At 52.6% G+C, this 24663-nt stretch overlaps 2 protein-coding genes and 1 pseudogene across 2 annotated transcripts in view; 2 read left to right on the top strand and 1 right to left on the bottom strand.

Moving 5' to 3' along the window:
* Positions 1–9312: 9312 nt before the first annotated feature.
* On the top strand, positions 9313–12997 carry LOC106149283 (annotated as a pseudogene).
* Positions 12998–13349: 352 nt separating this feature from the next.
* On the top strand, positions 13350–23293 carry Snn (stannin). Its single transcript, XM_005391160.2, has 2 exons — positions 13350–13482; positions 20272–23293. Exon 2 carries the CDS (start codon positions 20360–20362, stop codon positions 20624–20626), a length of 267 nt encoding a protein of 88 aa, XP_005391217.1. The 5' UTR covers positions 13350–13482; positions 20272–20359; the 3' UTR covers positions 20627–23293.
* Txndc11 (thioredoxin domain containing 11) overlaps positions 23294–24663 on the bottom strand; it is a gene marked incomplete in the record, with an annotated part of 71787 nt that continues 70417 nt past the window's right edge. The window contains 1 exon segment of the mRNA XM_013517809.1: positions 23294–24020. Coding sequence (XP_013373263.1) covers positions 23402–24020 — 619 coding nt within the window.

The following is a 24663-nucleotide window of genomic DNA, read 5'->3' as shown; positions in this document are numbered from 1 at the left end:
GTGGATCAGAGCCCAGACGGTGTTCCCTGGCCCCACAGTGGCAGCTCCCTGAACCCCCAGGCCTGTCAGGGCTTAGGAGGATGACCATGGGGTCAGCCCGGTCCAGCACTTCATATGCGGGAGCTCCTGGTCTCAGCCTGGCCCCGTGGGGCAGGAGCTAAGGTCACCCATCTACCTGCTCCAGAGTCACTGGGGCAGGCACGAGTCTCAGCACTGCCGAGACAGCCGGGTGCCCTGAGTGAGCACAGGAGTACAGGAGCAGGCAGCTGGCCTGGGGGAGTGGGGCAGGGGCTGCAGGAGAGACCAGCAGGAAGCTGCCACCTTAATTCCCGGCACCTCCTCTTCTAGAAGCTTCTGCCTCCTGGAGTGAGATCCAAGGACACAGAGTTCTGCCTGGACCCCAGACCCCAGCCCAATCCCAAGCACAGCCCGAGCCAGCCCCAGGGGCTGCTGCCCCATCTCAGTTCTGGTGAGGACTCTCGGAGCTCTCCCCAGTTTGACACTATTCCCAGCAGGTTTTTCTCATTTACTTATCTTCCTGTTATTTCATGATCTTATACATTTTTACATTTATATATTATATATCTATAATATCTTTAGATCAGATAGATAGATAGATGATAGAGGCAGAGGGATAGAGACAGAGATAGAAATAAAGATATAATGTGTGAGTATGTTACTGGGGATCAAACCCAGAGCAGTCTACCACTGAGCTACATCCCCCACCCCGTATTTATTTTTACTTCGATACAGGATCTTGCTAAGTTGCCCAAGTGAAACTGTGATGTTCCTACTTCAGCCTCTCTCAGTGCTAGGATAACAGGCATGCACAACTGTGTCCTGTATATATGTATTTCTTTCTTTTTTTTTCTTTAAGACAGGGTCTCACTATGTAGTGAAGGCTGACCTCAAACTCATGGCAGTCCTCTTGCCTCAGCCTCCTGAGTACTGGGATTATAGGCATGCGCCACCACGCCCAGCACTTGTTTATATTTTTATATATTAATAAAATTGATGTTAACATATTCTCTTACTACATATTAATGTTATATATAAAACTTCATGTTAATGTAATATTATAGTAAGACTATAAATTTGTCTTTTATTATGAACTTAACCTCCACAGAGATCTCTCAGACCTAATCATTCTGAAGGACCTAAACCCAGGGCTTGCCATTTCTCTGAAGTAGCTTTCAACATTTGGGCAGCCCTAGAAGGCCCGTACAGCATACAAAAAGAACGTTAAATATCTCTTTAATAACATTTATACTGGAGCTGGAGGTATAGCTCTGTGGCAGAGCTTTATTTTGGGGCCGAACCTTGATGGTAGAACACATACCTAGCATGGGTAAGGCCCTGGGTTCAATCCCCAGCTTCAATAATGGTAATTATAAATCACATTGATTCCATATGCTGGGTTTAAGTACAGGAATAAAAAGAAAAGAGAATACTACTTTTTCTTTTTTTTTCTGTACTAGGATTGAATCCAGGGCCTCCACACTGAGGCTATCTCTTCGACTTTTTTTTTTTTGAGACAGAGTCTCATTAAGTTACTAAATTGCCCATTCTGGGCTTAAATTTTTTTTTTTTTTTTTTTTTTTTTTTTTTTGTCTTTTTTTGTTGTTTTTTTTATTTTGTTTTTGTCTTTTTGAGGCAGGGTCTTCCTATGCAGTTCAGACTGGCCTTGAGCTCACTTTGTAGCCTAGGCTGGTCTCGAACTTGCAACAATCCTCCTGCCTCAGACTCCCAAGTACTGGGATTACAGGCGTGCACCACCACACCTGGTTTGGGTTTGAACTTTCAATCCTCCTGTCTCAGCCTCCCAGAGTGCTGTGATTATAGGCATGCTCCACCATGCCTAAGAAAATATATTATTAGAATTAATTTCATCTACTTTTTCTTTTTACTTTTTTTGATGTGGCCCTGGGAAATGTAAATTTTCATGAGCCAACCTCATCATTTTTCTATTGTACACCACTAGTCGAGCATAATGCCTAGCACACAGTAGTGCTCAAAAATATGTTAGATAACTGAGAGCCAGGCACAGTAGCACACACCTGTAGTCCCAGTTATTCAGGAGGCTGAGGCAGAAGGATCCCTTGAACCCAGCACTTTAGGGCTGAGCTGGGTAATACAGTGAGATCCTCACCTAAAAAATAAACTATTTCTTCCTAAATCTTGCCATTTAAAAATTAAGGAGCTGAATGTCTTTGGGTAGTGACTGGAGGACACGAGGGAGAGGGCCTGGCTTTTCATAGTATTCCCTTTGATTTTACCATGTAAGTATCCTCTCTGAAAAAGGAAGATCTAAAATAAAATACAGTAAAACACACCCACTGTGATGACTTAACATATTAAGAGAAAGTGACAGTTGCACTTACATCCTTAAAAGATGCCTCTTGCAGGTGTGGGCCTAACAGTCAGCCGCCTGGCAGCCCTGGCTGAGGCAGCCCAGAGGTGGGTGCTCCCCACAGGCTCAGGCATCTGGGCGCAACTTCCTCAGCCCTGTGTCTCCACAGGCTTCCGGCGAGGTGTGGCTGGGACCCAGGCTGATGGGAGAAGGACCCACCTGGAGCCCACTGGGCAGATGCAGGGGCAGTCACTTCCCAGTGGGCTGCTGGACAAGGCTGCACTTTATTGCTGGCCACTGGCCAGCAGCGCCATAGCTCCTGCCCCGCTCCCATGGCAGCTTGAAGATGGAGACCCGAGTCATCAAAGTGTGCAAAGGAGAGTGAGGCGATCTCACAGATGTGCACCTCAACGCCCCCTGAAGGAGCTGCTAAAACATAGCCTGCAGGCTCGAGAGTCGGCTCAGTGGCAGAGCACTTGCCTGGTATGTGTGAGGCTCCAGGCTCCATCCTTAATACCACAAACAAAAGCAAAGAGAGAGCGCGGCTTGTTGCTCAGCCTCAGAGCTTCTGGGTGAGTACACTTGGGGGAGGCCCACGAATGTGCGCTCCTGACAGCTTTCGGTAGTGATAGAGGCCACACTTCAGGTCTACTGAATTCTGTGTCCCTCTGTTCCTTCTTATTTCTTTGCTGATGTTTGTTGATGGAATTCTTGAGATTTCCAACTTGAGAACCGTGGGCTTTTCTGTTTCTTTGGTTTTGGGTTTTGTCTTCTTGTTGGTCTTGAATTCATGATTCTCCAACCCCAGCCTCCATGCTTGGCTTAGAGGACAGTGATTTTAACTCTGGCAGCAAATAAGCATTACAGGACTTGGAGAACCAGGCATACTGGTGCATGACAGTAATCCCTGTACTCTAGGAGGCTGAGGTAGGAGGATTGAAAGTTCAAACCCAGCCTGGGAAATTTAGCAAGACCCTGTCTCAAAATAATTTTTTTTAATGTAAAAGATTAAAAAATGGCTGGGATGCAGCTCAGTGTGAAGACCCTGGGTTCAATTCCCGGTAACACACTACACACACACACATAGTAGGAGAGTTTAGAAAAACTGGATTCCTGAGGCTCTTTCAAAGATCCCCTGGATCCTCTGCTCTACCACCGAGCTGCTCCCCCAGCCCCAGGCTATGTTTCCGAAGCTCCTGAAGTGAGTCTAATGTGTGCCTGGGCTAGGCGAAGGGGATAACACAGTGGTGTTTCTGGGGGTGTAACCAACCCACACACTCCACACTAGGTGCCATGACTCACTACCCCCATCTCACAGAAGAGAAAACTGAGGCTTGGGAGGAAGGGACTTGCCTAAGGTCACTCAGGGTGGTGATTTTAAAATATATGCACAGGATGGGGTGTAGCTCAGTGGTAGAGCACTGCTTAGTATGGATGGGGCCCTAGGCTTGATCTCCAGAACTGGAAAAAAGTAAATAAAATATAGCATATCCACAAATTCTTTTAGATCTCTTCCTTCAAAAAGTGGAACTTTAGCGGGGTGTGGTGGTCCATGCTTGTAATCTTAGCACTCAGGAAATGAGGCAGCAGGATCACTGAGTGTTCCAGGCCAGCCTGGGCTACATAGTGAGACCCTGTCTCAAAAAAAGAAGAAGAAAAAGTGGAACTTCAGCTGGGAGTGGTGTTGTCACATGCCTGTAACCTCAGTGAGGGAGTTAGATCACTGGTTTTTTTTTTTTTTTTTTGCTACTGGGAATCGAACTGAGGACCTCTGGCTTGTCACGCAGGTGTGCTGCATCTCTGAGCTATATCCCTGGCCCAATCACCACGTTCTCAACCAGAGAGCAAGCCCCAAGAGGCACAGGCCAGTTACTGAACTAGGCAGAGGACTGCTATCTCCCCAGCAGTCTCAGAGAGAACACATGGAGGCACCACAGTCCAGTGATCACAGAGTAAAAACCACAACCCTGGCTTTTTTTTTTTTTTTTTGAGACAAGGTTTCACTACGCAGTTCAGACTGGCCCTGAACTCACTTTGTAGTCCACACTGGTCTCGAACTTGCAACGATCCTCCTGCCTCAGCTTCCCGAGTGCTGGGATTACAGGTGTGTGCCACCACACCCAGCTCTACAACCCTGTTTTGAGATAGTAGCAATTTCCTCCTGCAAACCCCATAACAGCCCCTCAGCCTGCAAGAGGGGCGCCACTCTGGTCCTCACCCAGCGTTCCTCTCAGGTTTTATTCCAAAAAGCCTGTCCTCTTCCCTGGAGCTCAGTTTCCTTTTTCTTTTTTCCTAACACTCAGCCCTTGGGAGGCTGAGGCAGGGGGACTGCAAGTTTGAACCAGCCTGGGCAATTTAGCAACTTATTGAGACCTTGTTTCTCTCTCTCTCTCTCTTTCTCTCTCTCTCTCTTACACACACACACACACACACACACACACACACACAGAGCTTGTTCTCCAGGGTGGGCTGGGCTTAGTGACTCACTTCTGAGGAACAGAATATGAGGGAAGGATGGAGCATGGCTTCTTCAGCTAGCTCATAAAAGGCCGCCTTCTGCCCTGACACGCTATGACATTCCAGCGGCCCAACCGAGAGGCCTCCTGCCCGCAGCTGCGGGGTGAGCCGTCTCAGGATGAGCCCTCTGGCCTCCGTCAGGCCTTCCTGTGACAGCAGCCCTGGTCGACACAGACACACCATCCTGAGACCCTGAACAAGAACCACCCAGCCAGGGCCAGGGCTATAGCTCAGCCTGCCTGGCAAGTGCAAGGTCCTGAGTTCAATTCCCAGTACCACAAAAAACAAAACAAAACAAACAAACAAAAAGAACCACCCAGCCAGGCTGCTCTGGATTCCTGCCCACAGAATCTACAAGAAATCCATGTCTGCTAGGTGTCGGGGTCATCTGTGATGCAGCCATAAGTGGCTACTATCTCCCCAAGTCAAACTTGGGCCTGAGGGGCCCTAGGGATCCCACTCTGAGCTTTGTCTCTCCTCCAGGGCTTCCCCACAAGAAAGAAAGGACAGGGATGAATTTGGTAAGGTTTCAGGCACCACGTGTGTGAGCCCCCTACCCCCCCAAGCCAGAGGCAGAGCTGGGCAGATCTGTAACTGCCACGGACATGTGGACATGAAAATTTCAGTCACCACTGCACTTGTGGGCAGAGTAGGTATGCAGTAAGCAGCTGATGCAGCATCCCCGTTAGCCAGCTTCTATGGAGGGACACGGCTCATCAGAAGCCCTCTGTGTAGGCAACACATGGGGGGGGCACTGTGTCCGCCCCGAGTGGACCACACCGTCTCCACATCCCCAGCGGGACCCAGACACACTCATAGAAAGAACAAATAGTTGTGATAGCAACTCCCATTATCAGGCCCAGTTCTGGGCTGCTCCCGCTCTTCAAATTATTTTTTCTAAATCTTTAGCAGTGTAAGGGAGTTACTCCCATTTTACATTTGAGGAAGCTGAGGCTCAGAGAGGGCATCCAAGCTTCCCAAGGACACAGAGCTGGGAAGTGGCAGAGGTGCCAGCGCGGCTGGAAGCCCCATGTCTTGGTCTTCCAGCTTGCAGCTGGGTTCTCAGGCTCCCAGGGCCTGGCTCTCTGTGCTCAGGCTTAGCTGTGGACAAAGCTCTGAGAGATGGGTTTAGGAAACCATTTCTGCCTGACTCCACAGCACCCCAGGCCAGGGTGGTGGCTGCAAATAATGCACGACTGTGGGGTCACCTGGGGATTCGACCCCACTGGCAGCTGCCCAGGGAGGTGGGGGGCTGATGGACTTTCTCCTGGAGGCCCCACCCTCACTGAGCCTCAGAGCCAAGGGGAGGCTGAGGGTGTGCAGGGCTGGTCAAGCCTACTGCTTCCTACTCCCCCATCTTGACTTCCACACCTTTGCTCTAGGGAGGGCTCCACTGCTCCAGCCTCCCTCAGGCCAGGGCATCTGGGTCCTGGAGGAAACAGGGAGGGGAGGGATATGGCTGTGATGCGCGGTGGCTGAGATGAGGACTCTGCAGCCAGACTGGCAAGGCTCGATTCCTCTGACATATTCTAGCTGTGTGTCCTTGAGGGAGGGATGCATCCATGCTCTTTGCAACTCCGTTTCCGTATCTGTAAATGCAGGAAAGACCATCTATTTCATGGAGTTGTCGGGGGGTCAAGTGAGTTAATAAATCATGTAAAGTGTACCCCAAAAACCTGGTACACACTGAGCGCTCAGTAAATGCTAGTGTTCTCCTGCTGTGTGCCAGAAAGTCTTGGCAGCATTCTGCATATTTCACCTGTGAAATCCTCATGGCAACCAAGGGGATTATCTACCATCATTTCCCTTTTACTGAGGAAGAGACTGAGTCTCACAGAGAGGAGGGGTAGGAGGTACAGGCAGTCCACGGAGTACAGAATTAGAACTCAACATGCAGTAAGCAATTTCCACTACACCCAAAAGTCTCAGCTAAATATTCTGTCCTACTGTCTCGAAAATACATTTGTGTCCCTATAAAAGCTCCTAGGATTACATGAACAATCCCTACCTCACACCACATCAAAAAAATCAACTTCAGATTAAGGATTTAAGTGTCACAATGAACCATTTAAAGATCTTCAGTAGAAAGTAAAAGTAGAGCTGGGCATGGTGGCACATGCCTGTAATTCCAGCATTTGGGAGGCTGAGGCAGGAGGATCATTGTAAGTTCGATGCCAGCCTGGGCTACAAAGTGAGCTCAAGGCCAGCCTGAACTGCATAGCAAGACCCTGTCTCGGGGGCTGGGGATTTAGCTCAGCGGCAAAGCCCCTGCCTGGCAAGCGCAAGGTCGTGAGTTCGGTTCCCGGTACCGGAGAAAAACCAAAAAAAAAAAAAAGACCCTGTCTCAAAAGGACCAAAAAAAAAAAAAAAAAAAGTAAAGGTAAATATGCTTTCCAACTAAATGTTGGAGATGATGACTGATGAAGGGAAAAATCAGAGCTTCAGAATTCTTCACAGAAAACATAGGTGGATACACAGACATGCAGACTTTAAGGTAAGGAAAGTTCAGCATCAGTAATGATCAAGAAAATGCAAATCTAGAGCTGTTAGCAACAACTGTATACTTAACTGGCAAAAAATGAAAACTCCAACAATACCAGGTGTTGGAGAGGACATGGGTTGCAGACACTGCTGGCAGAAAGACCATCAGGGCCACTCTTGGAAAGCAAATCTGCTGTGCTTTCTGGAGCTGAACATCCTGGATCCCAGCACTCCTGGGTAAACTCCCAGGGAGACCTGCACTAAGAGCTACTTGCAAGAAGGCCTGCGCAGCATGTCCAGTGAAAAGACACCCGGATGTTACCCAGGTGGCCATGTACAGGGCAGGAGATGGGTCAGCTGTGGGACACAGATCTGGGGAAAACGGCAAGTGGTGAAAACAGCTAAAGTGCAGTATGGATCAATACAAACCCAAAGCATTCTCACAGCTACATTCTCAGCCCTTTTTAATTTTTAAATTTTGAGACAAGCTCTTGTTAAACTGCTAAGTTGCCTAGGCCGGGCTCAAACTTGTCATCCTCCTGCCTCAGCCTCCCAGGGTGCTGGGATTACAGGTGTGCACCATCATACTCAGCTGCCCAGAGTCCTTATAAGAAGAGGGGAGGAAATGAAGGATAAAATGGAAACAAAGTTTTATAAATAAGGAGGGGAAGACAGGTTGGAGGGAGGGGAGGGGAATGGGAAAGTAAGAGGTACCAAGATACACCATGTACAGGTACAAACTCCCTATGATGAATGTGATCAATATGTGCATCTAGGGGCTGGGGATTTAGCTCAGTGGCAAAGTGCCTGCCCGGCAAGTGCAAGGTCGTGAGTTCGGTTCCTGGTACCGGAGAAAAACCAAAAAAAAAAAAAAAAAAGAAAAATATGTGCATCTAAATGGTACCAATAAACTTAATAAAAAAACCTACTCAAAATTAAGAAAATAAAGACGTTAATTTAAAAAAAGAAGGGAAGACTTACCTACCAAGGAGCGTGTACCCGAAGACGGTGGCAGAGGCTACAGTAAGGCAGCTACAAGCCAAGGGGGCCAAGGATTGCTGCAGCCCCCAGAAGCTGGGAGGAGCATGTGGATTGGACCCTTCCCTATGGCCTTGAGAGGGAATGTGGCCCTGTCAGCACCCTGACTTCAGACTTTGAGCCTGCTGAACTGAGAGAGAATAAATTTGCTGTTTTTTTGGTTGTTATGTTTTCTGTCTTTTTGAGGCAGGGTCTTGCTATGCAGTTCAGGCTGGCCTTGAGATTACTTTGTAGCCCAGGCTGACCTTGAACTCACAACGATCCTCTTGCCTCACAAGTGCTCGGATTACAAGCGTGTGCCGCTGCCCGGGTCTAAATTTGTTGTTTTAAAACACCCACCTTGTAATTTGTTACATCAGTCCTGGAAAACTAACACAGTCTTTTATTTGGGGACAGGGTTTTGTTATGTGGCTCAGGCTGGCTTTGAACTCTGTAATCTTCCTGCCTCAGCCTCCCAAGTGCTGGGAGCGCAGGTGAGTGCCACCATACCAGACTCAAATACATACTTTTAATAAGCTGAGTAGGCTATTGACTTTTGAGGGCTGACTTTATATCAAGCTATGCTACTGAATTTGCTTGTTAAATCTAGCACTCTTTTAGTGTTTTGGGGGTCTTCTATGTAGAACATCATGTCATCCACAAATAATGATAATTTAACTTCTTCCTTTCCTATTGTTATTCCTTTTATTTCTTTCTCTTGTCTAATTGCTCTGGCTAAAGTTTCCAGAACTATGTTGAATAAGAGTAGAGACACTGGACATCCTCGTCTTGTTCCTGATTTTACAGTGAAAGCTTTCAGTTTTTGTCCATTTAGTATGAGGTTGGCTGTTGATTTGTAATAGATGGCTAATAAGCTTAGTAGGAAAAAACTAAAAATGTACATTTTTAGGAGATATGTATAGGGTTTCTGCTCTAGACACAAGGAGTTGGGGCAGCGGGGTCTGCAGCATTCACCTGTATTCGCAATGAGTTTAGCCCTCAATCCCAAACCTTTGCTCAACAGATTAACAGCAAAGCCAGTGATGGTCAAACTCAAGTGGGGCATGGAGTACAAGGGCTACCCGGTCTCCGTGGATGGCTACATGAACATGCAGCTTGCAAATACGGAAGAATACATGGACGGGGCATTGTCTGGACATCCGGGGGAAGTCTTAATAAGGTGTAATAATGTATCAGAGGTGTTGAAGAGGAAGAAGAGGATGCGGGAGATGAGAGAATAGCATCTTTTGTGTTTTTTATACATATATTTCTAGACAATAAAGATATGTTGTTTTTCAAAAAAAAAAAGGAGATGAGTATAATAAAACTGCACAAGAAATAAAGCAGGAAGTGATGAATATGGTGTTTAAGGTGATGGTGACCCCACGCGGGGGAGAAGAGGGGATCCTCCAGTTTGGGCGTTGGCCACTGGCAGGGTCCTAGTTTTTGCTGTAATAGATGGGCTACAGGATACAAACTGAAATAACTACACGGCTGGGGGTGCAGCTGAGGGGCGGAGCACTTGCCTAGATGTGCGAGCGAGGTCCTGGGTTCCATCCCCAGCACAACAAAACACCTCAAAACTCAAGCACCTATGAACAATGTTAATAAGGAGGGTCAGGCAAAGACTAGAGAAAGGAATACACCATGGTGAGACACTATCCCCAAAATTTAAAAGGCTGGGGGAAGTAGCTTAGTGGTAGAGTGCTTGCCTAGTATTCATGAGACTCTGAGTTCTATCCCCAGCACTCCCTACCCCCAGGAATTCAAACATAAATACATAGAAATTGATACCTTCTAGCTTATAAGTGTTGACTGCCCAAGATTCTGGGCCCGAGGTTGGTCTCCTTCCAAGTTAGAAGGGTGCTGGGCCAGCCTCCGGGAGATGTTAAAGCCACCTTAACAGTAAGCAAGACTTTTTGAAAGAAAATTGCTGTGCATCTCAGGGCTAAGAGGCACCTTCTCTGTGTCCCAGCCAGCCTCACCCTGCAGAATTAACCAGTAGGTGCCCTATTACCCTTCAGGAAACTCCCCTGTGGACAAGCAGTTTTCATTCTGTTCGTAGCCTGGGACTCTATGGGGATGCCCTGGGCAAAGACACCTCCCCAGCCTGGTGGTCTCTGGCTAGGCGAGGAGCCCAGCTGTAGGCCATTTCCCCTGAGCCGGGCAGAGGCCTCTCCATCCTCAGGCCCAGCAAGGCCCTGTTTTGTCCCCGTCCCTCTGGCACCCAGGGAAAGTGGGCATCGGGCCAGGCTGACACAGGGCAGGCCCCAGGGAGCTGGGTGAGCTCACCCTCGCCCTCAATTATCTTACTGGCTACTGAACGGCTGAGAACCTCCAGCCCATCTGACTGGGAGGACCCCAGGGACGCTGGGCCAGATGTCACTGTGGAGGGAGGTGCCAGGGACCCAGAGAGAGGAAACGGGTTTGGGGGAGGGGAACTCAACTTCCTGCCTCTTTGTTGGGGAGAGAAAGCTGGGGCTGGGGCAGGCATTAGGGTCATGGTTAAGCACATGACTCTGCACTGACCTTGAGGGCTCAGCCACACGTGTGGCACCCACTGCCTTTGCGGCCTTCAGCAAGTGCAGCCCCTCACTGTACATTGTGGTTCCCAAACCACCAGCACCCCCAGGGAGGCGTGAGAAACGTGAAGGCTCAGGCCCAGACCTACAGAGTCACTCTGCATTTTGACACACTCACCCTAGGCCGACTTGAGTGCTTCATCTGCAGACTGGGGGATTAAATGAGCTCCTATACCTGTAGTGATTACAATCGCTGCCAGTAAGTGCTGGAGAGGTGTCTTCCACTATTTTCACTGCCATTTACTATTATCGAAGCATTCTTTTTTTTTTTGGTTTTGGAGACAGGGTCTCCCTATGCAGTTCAAGGGCTGATTTTCCTGCCTCTGCCTCCTGAGTGCTGGGATTACAGGTGTGGGCCACCATGCCTGGCTAGTGAAGCATTCTGGGCAAGGTGATGGCTAGGCCAGGTGGGTTACTGCCAGCCCCCTCCCTTCACCTCTCAGCATCCCGAGATGGGTTTCATGAAATGCAGTGTGAAGAGGAGGAGGCTGAGGCTCACAGACATGCAGCAACTTGTCCAAGATCCAAATGAGAAAGCCTGGCCAGCCCAGTGCTATTACCGAGGGGGCAGTGGGTGAGTGGCACTGCCTCTTCTGTGCCTAGGTCTTTAGTACTTACCTCGCTGGGCAACGACCTCGCTGGAAACTCCATTTTTCAGAAGACTGAAGTGCGATATAGAGGGGTCAGGCTGCTTTTCCAAATGCAGCCAACAAGAAAGGCTGCATTTGAACCTGGGCAGTGTGACTCATTTCTACACCATGCTTCACCGTTTCCCCAGAACCTTTTCCTCCAACGTGGCTCTGCCTCCCTGCCATCGCGCTACCAGCCCCAGCTAATTCTGCCTCTCCCATGTCCTCACCACTAACGAGGTCTTGGTCAACCTGAGGCTGGGACCACAGAGGCCACTGGAACCGTCTGTGGGAAGAACCTGCTTCCTTCCGCTCTGCACTCCCCAGTGTGACCCAGGTGGCAGGAGCTTTGTTTGAGGGCAGTGCAGTTTGGAGACTGGAGATTCCTGGCTCTGACCTCCGGGCAGCAGGTCTGTAGCTGGGTTTCCCTCTTTCTCTCTGTGCCCCACAGGAGCTCAAAGCCCTTGCTCACCTTTGAGCCTGACCTTCAAGGCTAGGGCGCAGCTAAGCCGCTTCGAGATCTGCTGTCAAATCATCCACTCCATATACATTTATTCAGCACCGACTGTATGCCAAGCACTGTTCTGTAGATCCAGCAGTGCACAGGAAGACCTAGTCCTGGGGAGACATATAGTACTCAAACTGATCACACACGCAGGAAAATGCACAATTTCCCAAAGGACAGGAGAGATGACGCTTGGACAGATCAATGAGAGCTCTCCTGAGCAGGGAGCCGTAAACAGCGCTGCAAGGCGGCGGGGGCTACCACAGGGGTCTGTTTGGGGCTGGGAAAGATGATTCTGGCCAACATCCCAGGTGGACTTGGCCCCAAGTACTCTGTCTCCCCAAGTACCCGGGCCACAGAGGCCTTGAAGGAAGCCTCCTCACCCCTCTTTCAGCACAGCCGGCCCCAGGGGCGTGTCCCCTGGATGGTCGTCTTCTGGGAACTGCACTAACTCAACTCTGCGCTGCCATGCAGACAGGCCCGGTCTCAAATGGTGCCCCCATCCAGCGCCGGCAGGCAGTACTTCAGCTCTTCTGAGCCTCGGGTTCCTCATCTGTGAAATAAGACAATTTTTTTGGAGTTTGTTCTGATAAAATGTGATGAGTGGCTAGTGCGGGGCATGGCACCTGGTAGAGGCCTAACCAAGGGGTTAATATGTTTAAAAAGACCGTGATTATTCAGGGACCACAAATTCCCCGCGGCCCCTGCCCGAAGCGCCATGAGATCTGAGGGAGGGACCTTGTTGGGTTGGTTCGTCTGTTTCGGTAGCGACTGGCACTGCAGGCACAAGGTCCGTGTTCCCTAGGTAAGGAAGGGACGGATGGACACGGGTGAATACACTAGCAAGCGAACCAAAGAAGCTCCTTTCCCAAGCAAGGTCATTCGATATAGTGGTCGTGCCTCTCGCCGGCCGTAGCCCCGGGGTTCGCGGCAGCGTGCAACACTCTTACCTGCTGTGAGTCTCAATTTACCCTGGTTATCGGGCGCGTACAGGGCGGCCTGCCGTGCTAGGGTGAGCCCCGCTGAGGCAGGGCGCCTGTGGGTGCGGGCCCCTCACCCACAGGCGCCCAAGCGACGCGCGCCGAAGCTGAACCCGCCCCCACCCCTTGCTCGGCCAGCTGCGCTCAGCCCCCGCCCCCCTGGGCCCCAGGGCCCCCAGTCCCCGAGCGCACGTGACTCCGCCCCTGATGGCCCCGCCCCGCCGTCCCAGCGCGTGCGCCCATTGGTGCCAGACAGGTCCCCGCCCACTATCGAGGCGGAGCCAGGGGCGCCCCGCCCGCCGCAGAGCTGGGCTCCAGCGTCCGGACGGTGAGCTGCGGCCGGACCTGGCTGGCTGGCAGGCTGAATCGGGCCGGCGGGTTTGCTGCGGGGCAATCGTGCTGGGCTGCGGGCCGCGCCATGGTGAGCGGGGTCGGGTGGGCTGGGGCTGGGGCTCGCGGGAGGGGCAGGGGCTCGCGGGAGGGGCAGGGGCGGCCCCAGACGGGGCGGGGGCGCTCGAGGCGGCGGTGCCCTGGGCCGGGGTCTCGGCGGCCGGGGAGGAGCGGCGGGCAGGGGGGCGGCTTCGGGAGGGTCCGTTCCGGCGGCCGCGCCCGCCTTGGGGGCTCTTTGTCCGCTGCGCTGCGGCGAGATCCGGACAAAGGAGGAGGCGGGGGGGGGGGCAGAGGCTGCTTCGCGGGGAGCGGGCGCACCCCCACCCCGCCATTGCGAGTTCCCCGCCGCGGCTCGCAGTTCCGCCTCCTGCCTGGGCCTCTGGGCACCCCGGGACACTTCAGAAATTTTTCAAAATGTAGGGGAGAGACGGGGCTCTTTGTAGCCCCCAGCATGATCTGGAGGGTCCTGGGGGTGGGGGTCCAGGCCCATTTCCTGTGTGGGGAAACTGAGGCCGAGGCGCAGCGTTTGGTGCTGGTCCCGGTCGGCAGTGACTGCGCGGCGTGGGCAGGACTGGGTCTCGTGCTCCTTGTCCCCTCCCCCACCCCCGGTTGGGCCGACTTGAGTTGCCGCTCCAGCTGTCGCTTCCTCTCCAGCTGTCGCCCCCTGCCCGAGCCTCAGCTTCCCCGGAGCCTCTCCTTACTCCTCCATAGAGTGGGGGAGACTCGGCGGCGTCGCCTGGCGGATTAAATGAGAGGGTGCGTGGAACGAGCCTGGCACCGTGCCTGCTCACCGCCCGCGCTCCGCAAGCGGGAGCTGCCAGGACGCTTGTCATTCCCGAGTCCCCAGCATCGTATGCGTCCTGGCTCAGGTCACTGAGCTTACCTCCGTGGGCGCCACGCCTAGGGGAGAAGAGGTAGGGAGGTGCGGGGGTCAGGAACGTGACATTTTGGTCAGGTTTGAAATCCACAATTTGAGATCCAAGCTGCCTGGGGTTTGAATTTGAATTCGTGCACACCTCCGTTTCAGCTGTTGTGACCTTGGATAGTTGACTTAACTTCTCTGAGCCACAGATCTTTATCTGCCAAGTGGGAAGAGGTATAATAACTCGAGGGTTTGGAGGCAGAAATCTCGGAGACGTCTACGGGAGTTGCTCAGTGATGTGTCTGGCACACAGTAATCAGCACCAACTTATGTAGCATCTGCTGGCGTTACTAAAGTTGTTTGGCCAAAAGTTTCGACCCTGGAGGAGTCCCGAGGATGGTCAGCACGAGTCACTGGGTGAGGGCAGAAGCCTCAGACCTGGGCTGCCAGAAACCTCGACTGACCTTGGGGCAGTCCCCAGCTCTTTGGGTTCCAGCTTCCTCTTTTGTCTGGGGAACCTGGGGGCTTCTGGAGGGAGTTTCTCCTTTGGGGAGGAGGTGGGGGAGGTGAGATGGCACCAGCTCCCTGTTGAGCTGGGCGCAGCTCCACCGGCATTCCTGCTGTGCTTGCTCGAGGCTCTTGGAGGGCATGGACCTTGTGGGGTGCATCATTATGACCCAGTGCTTTCCAGGGCAGGGCATGGAGTGGATATTTCTATCCTCATCCTGATCGTCCAGCAGTGCCCACTTCTCCCTTCAGTCCTGTTTACTTATTCACAGTCCAGGGCAGGAAATGTTGCTGGGTTGTGAATTGGGGTCCCCTGAAGAGGCGAGGCTGGTTGGGCGGCACGCTTGTTGGTTGGCTTTGTTGGAGTGGGTGCGTGGCTCAGCCCTGCAGGCAGTGCTGGAAGACCCGAGGGTTGGCCACCCCCTGTAAGCAGGACAAGCCCGCTCCCTGAGGAGCCCTGGGAGGAGGAAGCTGCAGGTGGGGCTGGCCCACTGGTGCTCAGCTGAGCTTGGCAGCAGTCATGATGTGCCCAGTTAAGTGAGGAGGCAGGCAGCATGTCCTTGAAGAAGGGACTGTTTGTGACTTTGGGCAGGGCCAGGAGGTGAGGCTGGGGATGTGTCCTTACTTACTTTGCACATGGCAGTTAGGGCAGAGTGGTGGAAGGGGGAGGGGACGCCCCTGCCTGCTATGGGCTTTGCAGGTGAAGGTTTATTGTAGGATCCTATGAAGATGAAGGGCCACCAAGTCCCCTCCTCCTTGGGGAAGACCTAGAGGAGAGACATGGTCTGGGAGGGAGTGGGATTGTAGGAGACTCCTGCTCTGACTGGGTTTCTGAACCCACTGGTTTGAAGAGCTGAGCCTCAGCCCCTGTGTGTGCCCTGGGGCTCAGTTCTTGCTCTCTGAGCCTTGGGAAACTGGGTACAGCAGTTCCTATAACACTGCAATCTGAGCAGCGGTGAGAGGCCCCAGACCCCGTGCTGGCCAGGGATCCCCTGGAATCTGTTGTTCCTGTTCTTCCGCCAGGGGACATGGGTGTCCTGTGCTTCTGCTGACCTCCTTTAAGGGTGTTTGGGGGCAGGAGCTCTGCAAACTGGAGAACCTGGGCTTTTCCAGGAGTGATAGGTCAGAGGCTTGGAGCAGGAGGGTGTGGCCCAGATGGAGTTGTCCCTGGGGGGAGCCAGCTGACCTTGAGCTTCAAATGCCAGACTTGTCCTGGACTTTAAGCGCCTGGGAAGCTGGGGAGGGGATGCTCCTGAGTGCCAGAGCCCTTTGCCCCTAGCTGGGACCCAGTCGTGTGCTGGCTAAGCTGTCCCTCTGTATGTCTAGACCCTCCCTCTGCTCTTCCGGGCCCTTTTCTGGGATTACGTTCTGCTTCCTACCTCTTCCTGCACCCTTGTGCAAGCCTCTTGAACGCCATGTGCTCAGTTTCTTCACCTGCAAACTGGAGCGATAACAGCAAGCAAAGCTGGCCACCGGGTGATGGTGGGGTATATGAGGTGAATATGAGTGGCTGTGGTGATTGTCCTGAGATAGCCCAGGTTTCCCACGAGCCATCCTGGGTATCTCCCTTGCCGGGGCTATGACCCTCCTTGTCCTACCATGTCCCATGGGCACTTGCTGTGTGCTGGTGACAGGGCAGGGGACATAGCCATAGGCAGGGTGGACAGTGCCCTCCTCTTACACATGGAGTTCTTGGGGAGAAGACAGCAGCCAGGGAAACACACCCCTGACCGTAGAGAACTGCTGGCAGCACAGAGCCCTAGGAAATAAACGGAAGTAGGCAAAGTGGTGGTGAGTGCGGGAGGAAGGGGCACCGGAGCCGGGGTCTGGAGGAACCTTGAAAGGCCTGTTCTGAGGAGGTCCCCAGTTACAGGAAGGAGCCAGGCATGAGACAGGAAGGACCCTGGGGATGGGGGGACTTCGGTCAGAGTGAGGTCCACAGGGAGGGTGGGAAGCTGCCTGCGCAGGCAGGGAGTCTAGATTCTCTTCTGAGACCAGGGAGGGTCTGAGTGGAGAATGGTGTGATCAGATTTTTTAGATCAGATCTCAGGAAATACTTGCTGAGGGAAAGCAGGAGCAATCAGCACACCCCAGGGAGGCCCTGGGGCCACAGGCCAGGTGTGACTGGCTTGGTCATCAGGCTCTGGCTTAGGAGTGACAGGCCCAGTACGTGGCACTGCCCATCTCCATGCCTGGGGCAAGGGAGCTGGCAGGCGCTTGAGGTCACCCCTCCTCTCAGACAGTCCCTGTGAGCTGGGCTGCTTTTATCTCAGTTTGCTTGTTTGTCCCAGGATGGCTGGTTTCCCCTGGGCTTGTGGGTGCCTCTTGATGCTACCCCCAGTTGGCTTTGGCCCCTGGGTTTCCCCCCTTAGGTCCTGGTACCATTGTCCGATTTTCCATTTCCTGCCCTTAAGTTACCACCAGCCTCCAAGCACACACATCCCTTTTGAATTGGTACTGACTTGCCTTCCTGTTCAGAATGCCCTGTAGCTGAGAGGTTGGGAGTGGGAGGTGGAGGCAGAGCAGGTGGAAGCAGGCTCAGCCAGCACAGCGGGCAGGCTGCCCAAGTCAGAGATGCCTTGTCCAGTCTGGAGGCCTGAGAGGACAGACTGGGTGGGTCATGGGGGAGCAGGCACTAACAAGGTGGCTGCGCCCAGGCTTGCACAGTGAGCCCAGAACCCTGGGGGAGGAAGCCCAGGCTGGCTTCCTGGTGAGGTGGGCTTCCTTGCAGAGATGGGGTAACTAGGTCAGAGTCCCTTCACCTTCATACTACTGACAGCTGGGGCTGGGTCATGTGACGTTGTGAGGACCATCCTGGGCCTGTTAGGATGTTCAGCAGGATCCCTGGCCTCCTCCCACTAGATATCAGTAGTACTACCTCCCCCTCCTGTTCGTAGCAACTAAACATGGCTCCAGGTGCAGTCAGATGTCCCCAGGACGGGAGCACAGTTGCCCCCAGTGCAGGATCGCTGAACAAGGGTAAGGGAGTGGAGCATCCAGGTAGAGGGAGCTTCCTTGGGGAAGGTAGCAGGAGGGCACCAGAGGGAGGGCTGTGGAGGTGGCATGGCGGCAGCAGTGACCAGGGGTGGAGATGCAGCATGTCAGTCCTTATGTTGCTGTGAGGACTTGGACTGAAAGAGCCCCAGGCTGCCATGGGCCTGCACAGGTAAAGCCTGTTTAGAGGGATGGCAGCAGCTTGGATCCTGCAGTCTATAGACTCCAGGGATGTCCCCGCCTCTTGCCTAGGTGACAGCTCTGCAGAAGTGGGCTCAGGCAGCAGGGAGGTAGTCCCTGGCTCACCGCCTGGTCCCTGGATACACTGGGGTATTGACTTAGCTGCCTTTGACCTTCAGGCAGGCCTGCCCCTGGAGAACTTCCCCAGTTGGGTAAGTCATTTCTAATTAAGGCTGTTGTTGCTCAAGAACATGGCAGGTTCAGTCCTGCTTGGAAGGGAAAACTTCCAATGCTGTCTACCTGTGTTGACGGCACTCTTCTGAAAAGGAAAAAAAAAAAAAAAAAAAAAAAAAGCCAGGTGCAGTGGCCCATGCCTGTGGTCCCTGCTACTGAAGAGTCTGAGGCAGGAGGATCACAAGTTCGAGACCAGCCTGGGCAACTCAGTGAAACCCTGTCAACAGAAATAAAAACTAAAAGTGGAAATAAAAAGGACTGGGACTGTGGCTCACTGGTAGAACACTTGCCTAGCATGCACAAGGTCCTGGGTTCCATTAGAAAAACAGAACCAAATTCAGACACCCAGTTCTCAGTGCAGACTTCCCAGCCCAGTGTGGAGTGCACCCGAGGTATGACCTTCACCCTCCTGGCTGCTGGGGTATGAGTTCCTGTGATGTGCTCCCCTCACGCAGAGGCAGCAGGAAACGTGAGACAGTACAGGGTTTTCGGGGGCGGGGACAGTCTGTTAGCTTTAGTACCCAGGGTGGCAACAGCAGCAAAGCCTTCATCTCTGGTTCTGTCACAGGCGAGGCCTTGAGTGTCACCTAGAGCAAGCCCTGGAAGGCTGAGAGGGCGACTGGAGTCTGGGTTTTCTGGAGCTCACACGTGTTGTACAGACCCCCTCTCCTTCGCCACTCAGGAATGCCTGCTGCAGAGGGGGCTGGGGCTTGGAGGATGAGGGAGTTCTTTCTCTCAGGTCACATGGCTGGGAGGTGGGACCTCGCCTCCCTCTACACGCACCTGACCCGGATGCTCCCTCTTTCTGCCTCCACTTCTCACACACACCGGCTGCCCTCCTACCCTCAGAGCCGCAGCAGCTGCTGTTCCCCTGCTGAGAATGCTCTTCCTTACCAGTGTGGCCGTCCTGTCCTCCAGGTTTAGCGCCACAACACTTGGTCCCTGCTAGTCATGTGGCACCTGCATTTGTAGTGACACGTGGAGTATTGACCTGTGTGCAGTCTGGCTTCTGCTTCAGACACTGATCTGTGTGCAGACAGAAGCTGGCTGTCACATTTACCCTGTCTTCCCTGAAGCTCTTGCCAGCGTCTGGAAGTTCTGGGGCCCTCTTCCCTTTTGCCTCAGTGTGTCTGGCTTCTGAGTACCAGTCTTCCTGGGCAGGTCCTGTGGCAGAAGCTCTTTGGTTTTTTTTTGTTTTTGTCTTTTTGAGACAGGGTCTTGCTATGCAGTTCAGGCTGGCCTTGAGCTCACTTTGTAGCCCAGGCTGGTCTCAAACTCGCAATGATCCTCCTGCCTCAGCCTCCCAAGTGTTGGGATTATAGCAGTGTGCCACCACACCCGGCTCAAGAAGCTCTTGTCTGCTGTACCATCTCACAGGTCGCAGAAGGACTGATTGCCCTGTCTGTGTTGTCCCTGCCCAACAGGGGCAGATGCCCTTTCCCTTGTTTTTGAGTCCCTCCTCCAGCCTTCAGGAAGCCACTGGCTCCTTTCTGTCCCCGAGTGGTTCTTGGACACTCAGTGGTGCTGGCTTCCGGAACGTATACCTTAAACCAAAGAGCATAGTCCAGCCCTTTTGTAACCTTTGCCGCAGTTGCTGCAGTGTGTCTCATCTCCCCGCTCCCGTTTTTCAGGCTGGGGATGAGCACCATGATGTCAGAGGTACTGGTGGAAGCAGGCTGGAGTGAGCATCTGTGAAGAGAGTGAAAGCCAATTGTGTGTTTTTCACTAGGATGTGGGCAGGATGGTCAGGCTATAAAGAACTCTTAAAAACAGACCCCAGGGAGCCATAATCCTACCACTAAAGGAGGCTGAGGCAAGAGGATCATGAGTTTAAGTCCTCCCTGGGCAACTTAGTGAGACCCTGTCTCACAAAATAAAAAGGGTTGGGAATGTAGCTCAGTGGTAGTGCACCCTGGGTTTTGTCCCCAGGACAGCAAAAGAAACACAAAAAACCAAAAAATACAGACATGCTTCCTGGAGCTTGTGCATGGTCTTGTACCCCATGGAGTCGCTGGTGTAGCCTCACCTTGCTTTATCTTTTAGGACTTTTGTGTCCAGCCGGAGTTCCAGCCTCACTGAGCCAGCCACCCTTGAGAGCTTCCTGCTAAGGAACAGCCCCCAAGCACTGACCATGTCTATTATGGACCACAGCCCCACCACTGGTGTGGTCACGGTCATTGTCATCCTCATCGCCATTGCTGCGCTGGGGGCCTTGATCCTGGGCTGCTGGTGCTACCTGCGACTGCAGCGCATCAGCCAGTCAGAGGACGAGGAGAGCATCGTGGGGGATGGCGAGACCAAGGAGCCCTTTCTGCTGGTGCAGTATTCAGCCAAGGGACCGTGTGTGGAGAGGAAGGCCAAGCTAATGACACCCAGTGGCCCAGAAGTGCACGGCTGATCTGGGCTATGAGGCTCCTGGTCCTGTCTGCAGCCAGCTGAGAGGTGCTGGGAGAGCGGAACACACACATGCTGCTGCTGGAGAGGAAGGGTTGACACTTGCTGGCATGGCCTCAGCAGGCTTCGTCATCGCATGCACTGACTCCGGGGGCCTGGCTGTCTTGGGCTTCCCCTTGGCCTCCTGGTGGGGCTGCCCATTGCAGGCAGTGGGTAGGCCTAACCTTGCTGGGGTTTGTGGCCCCTTAGAGCTTTTGTTACTTGAATGTTTAGCTGAGCCTGTTTTTGACGGAGCTACTACTGTAATGCGTGAATTAACAAACCTGTGAACTGTAAATAGGCCCCAGAAGCACGTGCTTAAGCCTTTTTGCTGATTTTTTAAAATATCACTTCTAGCACATGGGAGGAACTGGTTTGATTAGGACTGTACTCATGATGAACTGAGTCAAGACCATGGTGGGTCTTAGACTTTTAAGACCCAAGCTGCAGGGGGCTCTTAATGTCTATCTCTGTGTCTGTCTGTGTAAAGGAAGTGAGATATCAAGTGTTAGGTCTTGTAGCTTACCAGTTGGGGTGCTTCGGTGATTTCTGCTTGGTTAGTACTGGGCCGAAGAAGAACCACACCCCTCCCTCTGTTGAGGAGATGCAGTTGTTAAAGTAGTAGTGCCTGTTGATGGCGTTATTGCAAGGAAGCTACTGTACCTGCTTGGGAGCCTGTGAAGGACGCGTCAGGGCACGCGTCCCGAGAGCTGCCAGGCAGCTTGGTAGCAGAGCAGTTTCCTGTCCCTTTGGTCTTGTGCATGCTGAGTACACCCCCTTAGCTCAGGCTACATAGAAGCACCAGAGCCCGTGGTAGCTGTCTTCTGTCTGAAACACAAATGGCCCAGGAGAGGAAACTTTTTTGTTGTATTTAATGTTCTCTGCACTGGTGAGGTGGAGGAGGTGGCTGCTGTTGCGTGTGTCGCCACCCCTCCACTCCCTTTTCACAAGTTAGCTTCCTTTCCTCTCTGATGACCTTCCACCTGCTGGGTACTGGATTTCACTTTCCTCAGGGGGTCTCTGTGGATGGTCACGAGGCCCCTGACCCAGCTCTCAAGGCACCCTGTGCAGTGGAAGGTCTTCTTTTTGTGCACATTCACATTCACACAGGAGCGACCAGATGCTCCCTGCCAGTCTGTACTTAGTGCAGGGAGTGGGGGAGGGGTGGGAATTGAGTTCAAGACTTGGTCCTCACAGATGAAGACTTGGTGGCTCTCAATCCCACACCTTGACAGCCGCATCTCCAAGTTGTCCCTTGTGTACACTTCACTGTGCACCCTTAGACTTCTAATCTCACCACTGACGTGTCTCCTGAACATCACGATTCAAATGTGACATGCGTTGGCATCTTGGATAACAAGCCAGAGGCCAGCCCAGGCTTCACCTCAGAGCACTGGCCTTATACACTTGAGTCAGCTGCAAACAGTGTAGCCAGGGAGCACAGAGCTCAGGCTCCTTGCCAGGCTGGAGGCATCGTCTCTGAAAAGCATGTTGAATCAATCCACTTTCCAGAACCCCTGTGGGGAGCTATGGGGAGCACTTCCATTTCAGCAGCATTAAATAATGACTCGGGTGGGAAGGGGGGTAGCTAGTGAGGCCGCTGTGTTGGAGGCAGCACTGAACCACTATGAGTGGGCTCCTGGGGCCTCTTAGGGAACAGGGGAGGATATACCTTTGGCCAAGTGGGGAAGAGATGGTGAGGGCCAGTTGGACAAGCATTGGCCGTGCAGCTGAGGTGGGCAGGGGGCATGGTGGTGCCAGTAGTGGTCCAGCCACTGTGATGGGACCTTGGAGGGGGGACAGAGGGCCCAAAGGTGCCAGCTAGTGATCTGTGAAGGAGGTAGTTGGAAAAGGCTGAGGCTTTTGATCCATCCCTTCCCATTTCAGACCTTCTGGGCTTTCTACCTCTACTCAAGTAGCCAGCAGCATAAGCATAGGCTGTTTGTTCTTCAGCTCCCTAGCCCAGCTGTCCATGGGTGGCTGGGATTTGCATTTTCTGAGCCTGGCCTTGGAACTGACCTTTGCTCTACTGTCAGACTTGCCTTGCAGCATTTACTGTGCCAGTGAAGCTTTGGTTTTGGAAATGATTAGGTGTGGCTTTTTCACCAGTTTCAGTTTTGGAGATTTTCTTATCCCAACCCCCCTGGTGGGCCAGGGACATTCGTGCAGCTTGACTTGAGCCCATCAAAGTGGGATGGATGCACGGGTTGGGTGAAGCCTGGTGGAGTCTTTAGGAGGAAGAAGAAATGCCCAGAGAACTGGTGAACACATTACAGCTCTCCCTGTCAATATTTATCAGTAACTCCTTTTCTTAGCACAGATGCCAGTCACACTCAGATGCTTAGTAAGTTATGATCTCTCTGAATTCTTTCTCAGTAGCCCAGCTGTTGCATTCAAGTTTTCTGAGTAGCCAGGAAATTAACCTTTCATCCCTCCTGTCATGTCATGGAGGCAGCAGCAGGGGAGTGGGGAAGGAACTCTTTGACATTGAGCCACTAAATTATAGACTAATTTTTCAGACCGCTCTTCATATGGACTGTGCTACTGTTTTTGTCTCAAAGCTACCAAGTTTGTGCAATAAGTAGAAGGGATGTCATCCCTGTCAATAAAAGCTGAATAACATTCAAGTTCATTTTCTAGACCACTGAGAAAATCTTTATTTACAATAAGTTTCAATAAAATTTGCATAAATATATTCCCAATGTACAGTTTTCACCTCTGATTCCTTCATTACTTCAAGTTAGTCTGTCCTGTTCTCATTCCTCTCAGATGCCACTGGGGAGCTGGCATTGGAAGGCAGGGGAGTCCCACTGGGTAACAGGGGGGCACCTGCAGGCTCAGGGTGGTCAGGGTGTGCTTCTCGCAGCGGGGTCGGGTCCTCGGCCCCGTCCTGGCCCTGCAGCTTTCTCTCCATGGTGGCCACCAGGATCTTGAGCCATGTGTTCTCGGTGAGGAGAGTCTCTGAGGCATCAGCCAGCTCCTCAAGCTCACGGGCCTTCTGCGCATACAGGGCCTGCAGCTGCTCGCTGTGCTGCCGCAGCAGGCTGTGCTGCTGCTCCAGTGCCTGCTGTTGCCTGCGCAGCCGGCGCTCATCCCTGCGGGCACTGGACAGCTGACCCTCTACTTGCACCTGTGCTCGGTGAAGGCTGCTTAACTCTGCTCGCAGTTTCTGGATCTCTCTCTCCAAGTGGGAGATGTGTCCCTGCTGTAAGGCGGCCTCGCTCTGGAGACAACCTCTGGAAGGGGTGCTGGCCACATTCTGAGGGGCGAAGGCAGGGTCTGAGTGATGCAAGATGAATCTCAGCAGGTTTGGAAGGGTGATGGGGAGGTCTTCAGGGTATTTCACACTTAGATCTTTTCTGGAGAGAAAGGGAGAGGAGTCAAATATGAGTCATGGCAGCAGGCACAGTCCAGGTGCTACTGGAGATCAGTCAGTCTACTCTTAGCAAGATAAAACAATAACAACATCAACAACAACAAAGACATACTCTGAGGAGTTTGCTTGCAGAAGGTGAGGATGAAAACAGTTAACCTGGCCACACTTCTCCAGGAAGCTGTTCCATTCACTTGTGCTACAGAGCAACTCCAGTTTCTAAACACAAATTTCTAGAAAAAGGTAAGTGCTTCCAGGCCTAAACCTGAAGCCAGTGACTGAGGGCACTGGGAATGTGCCGTAAGGCACTTCCACATGCTCTGTGAGGCCCAGTGGCCACGCAGGACAGGCTTCCTCGGCAAGACTGTCACCAGGTCACTTTGTGGCTGTCAGCAGTGCTTGGTGAAGTTGGACACATGAAAACTCTGTTTCTGCAGCCAGCATTATTGTATGTTCTCTAAGGCAAGACTTCTCAAGCGGGATGACTACCTCTCTTGGGACACTGGGCTTATGGCCTCGGAGGCTAACACCAACCAAGAGACCCAGAGGAATTAGGGCTTTCTGGGCCTTAGTGTGTCAAATAAGGAGGGTAACACTGGAAGGGGTTCCCCCTAGATTTGTTCAGTGTT

Source organism: Chinchilla lanigera, unplaced genomic scaffold (assembly GCF_000276665.1).
Source record: "Chinchilla lanigera isolate Chin_1 unplaced genomic scaffold, ChiLan1.0 scaffold00041, whole genome shotgun sequence".
NCBI classification, from domain to species: Eukaryota; Metazoa; Chordata; class Mammalia; order Rodentia; family Chinchillidae; genus Chinchilla; species Chinchilla lanigera.
This window is presented reverse-complemented; position numbering and strand designations above follow the sequence as displayed.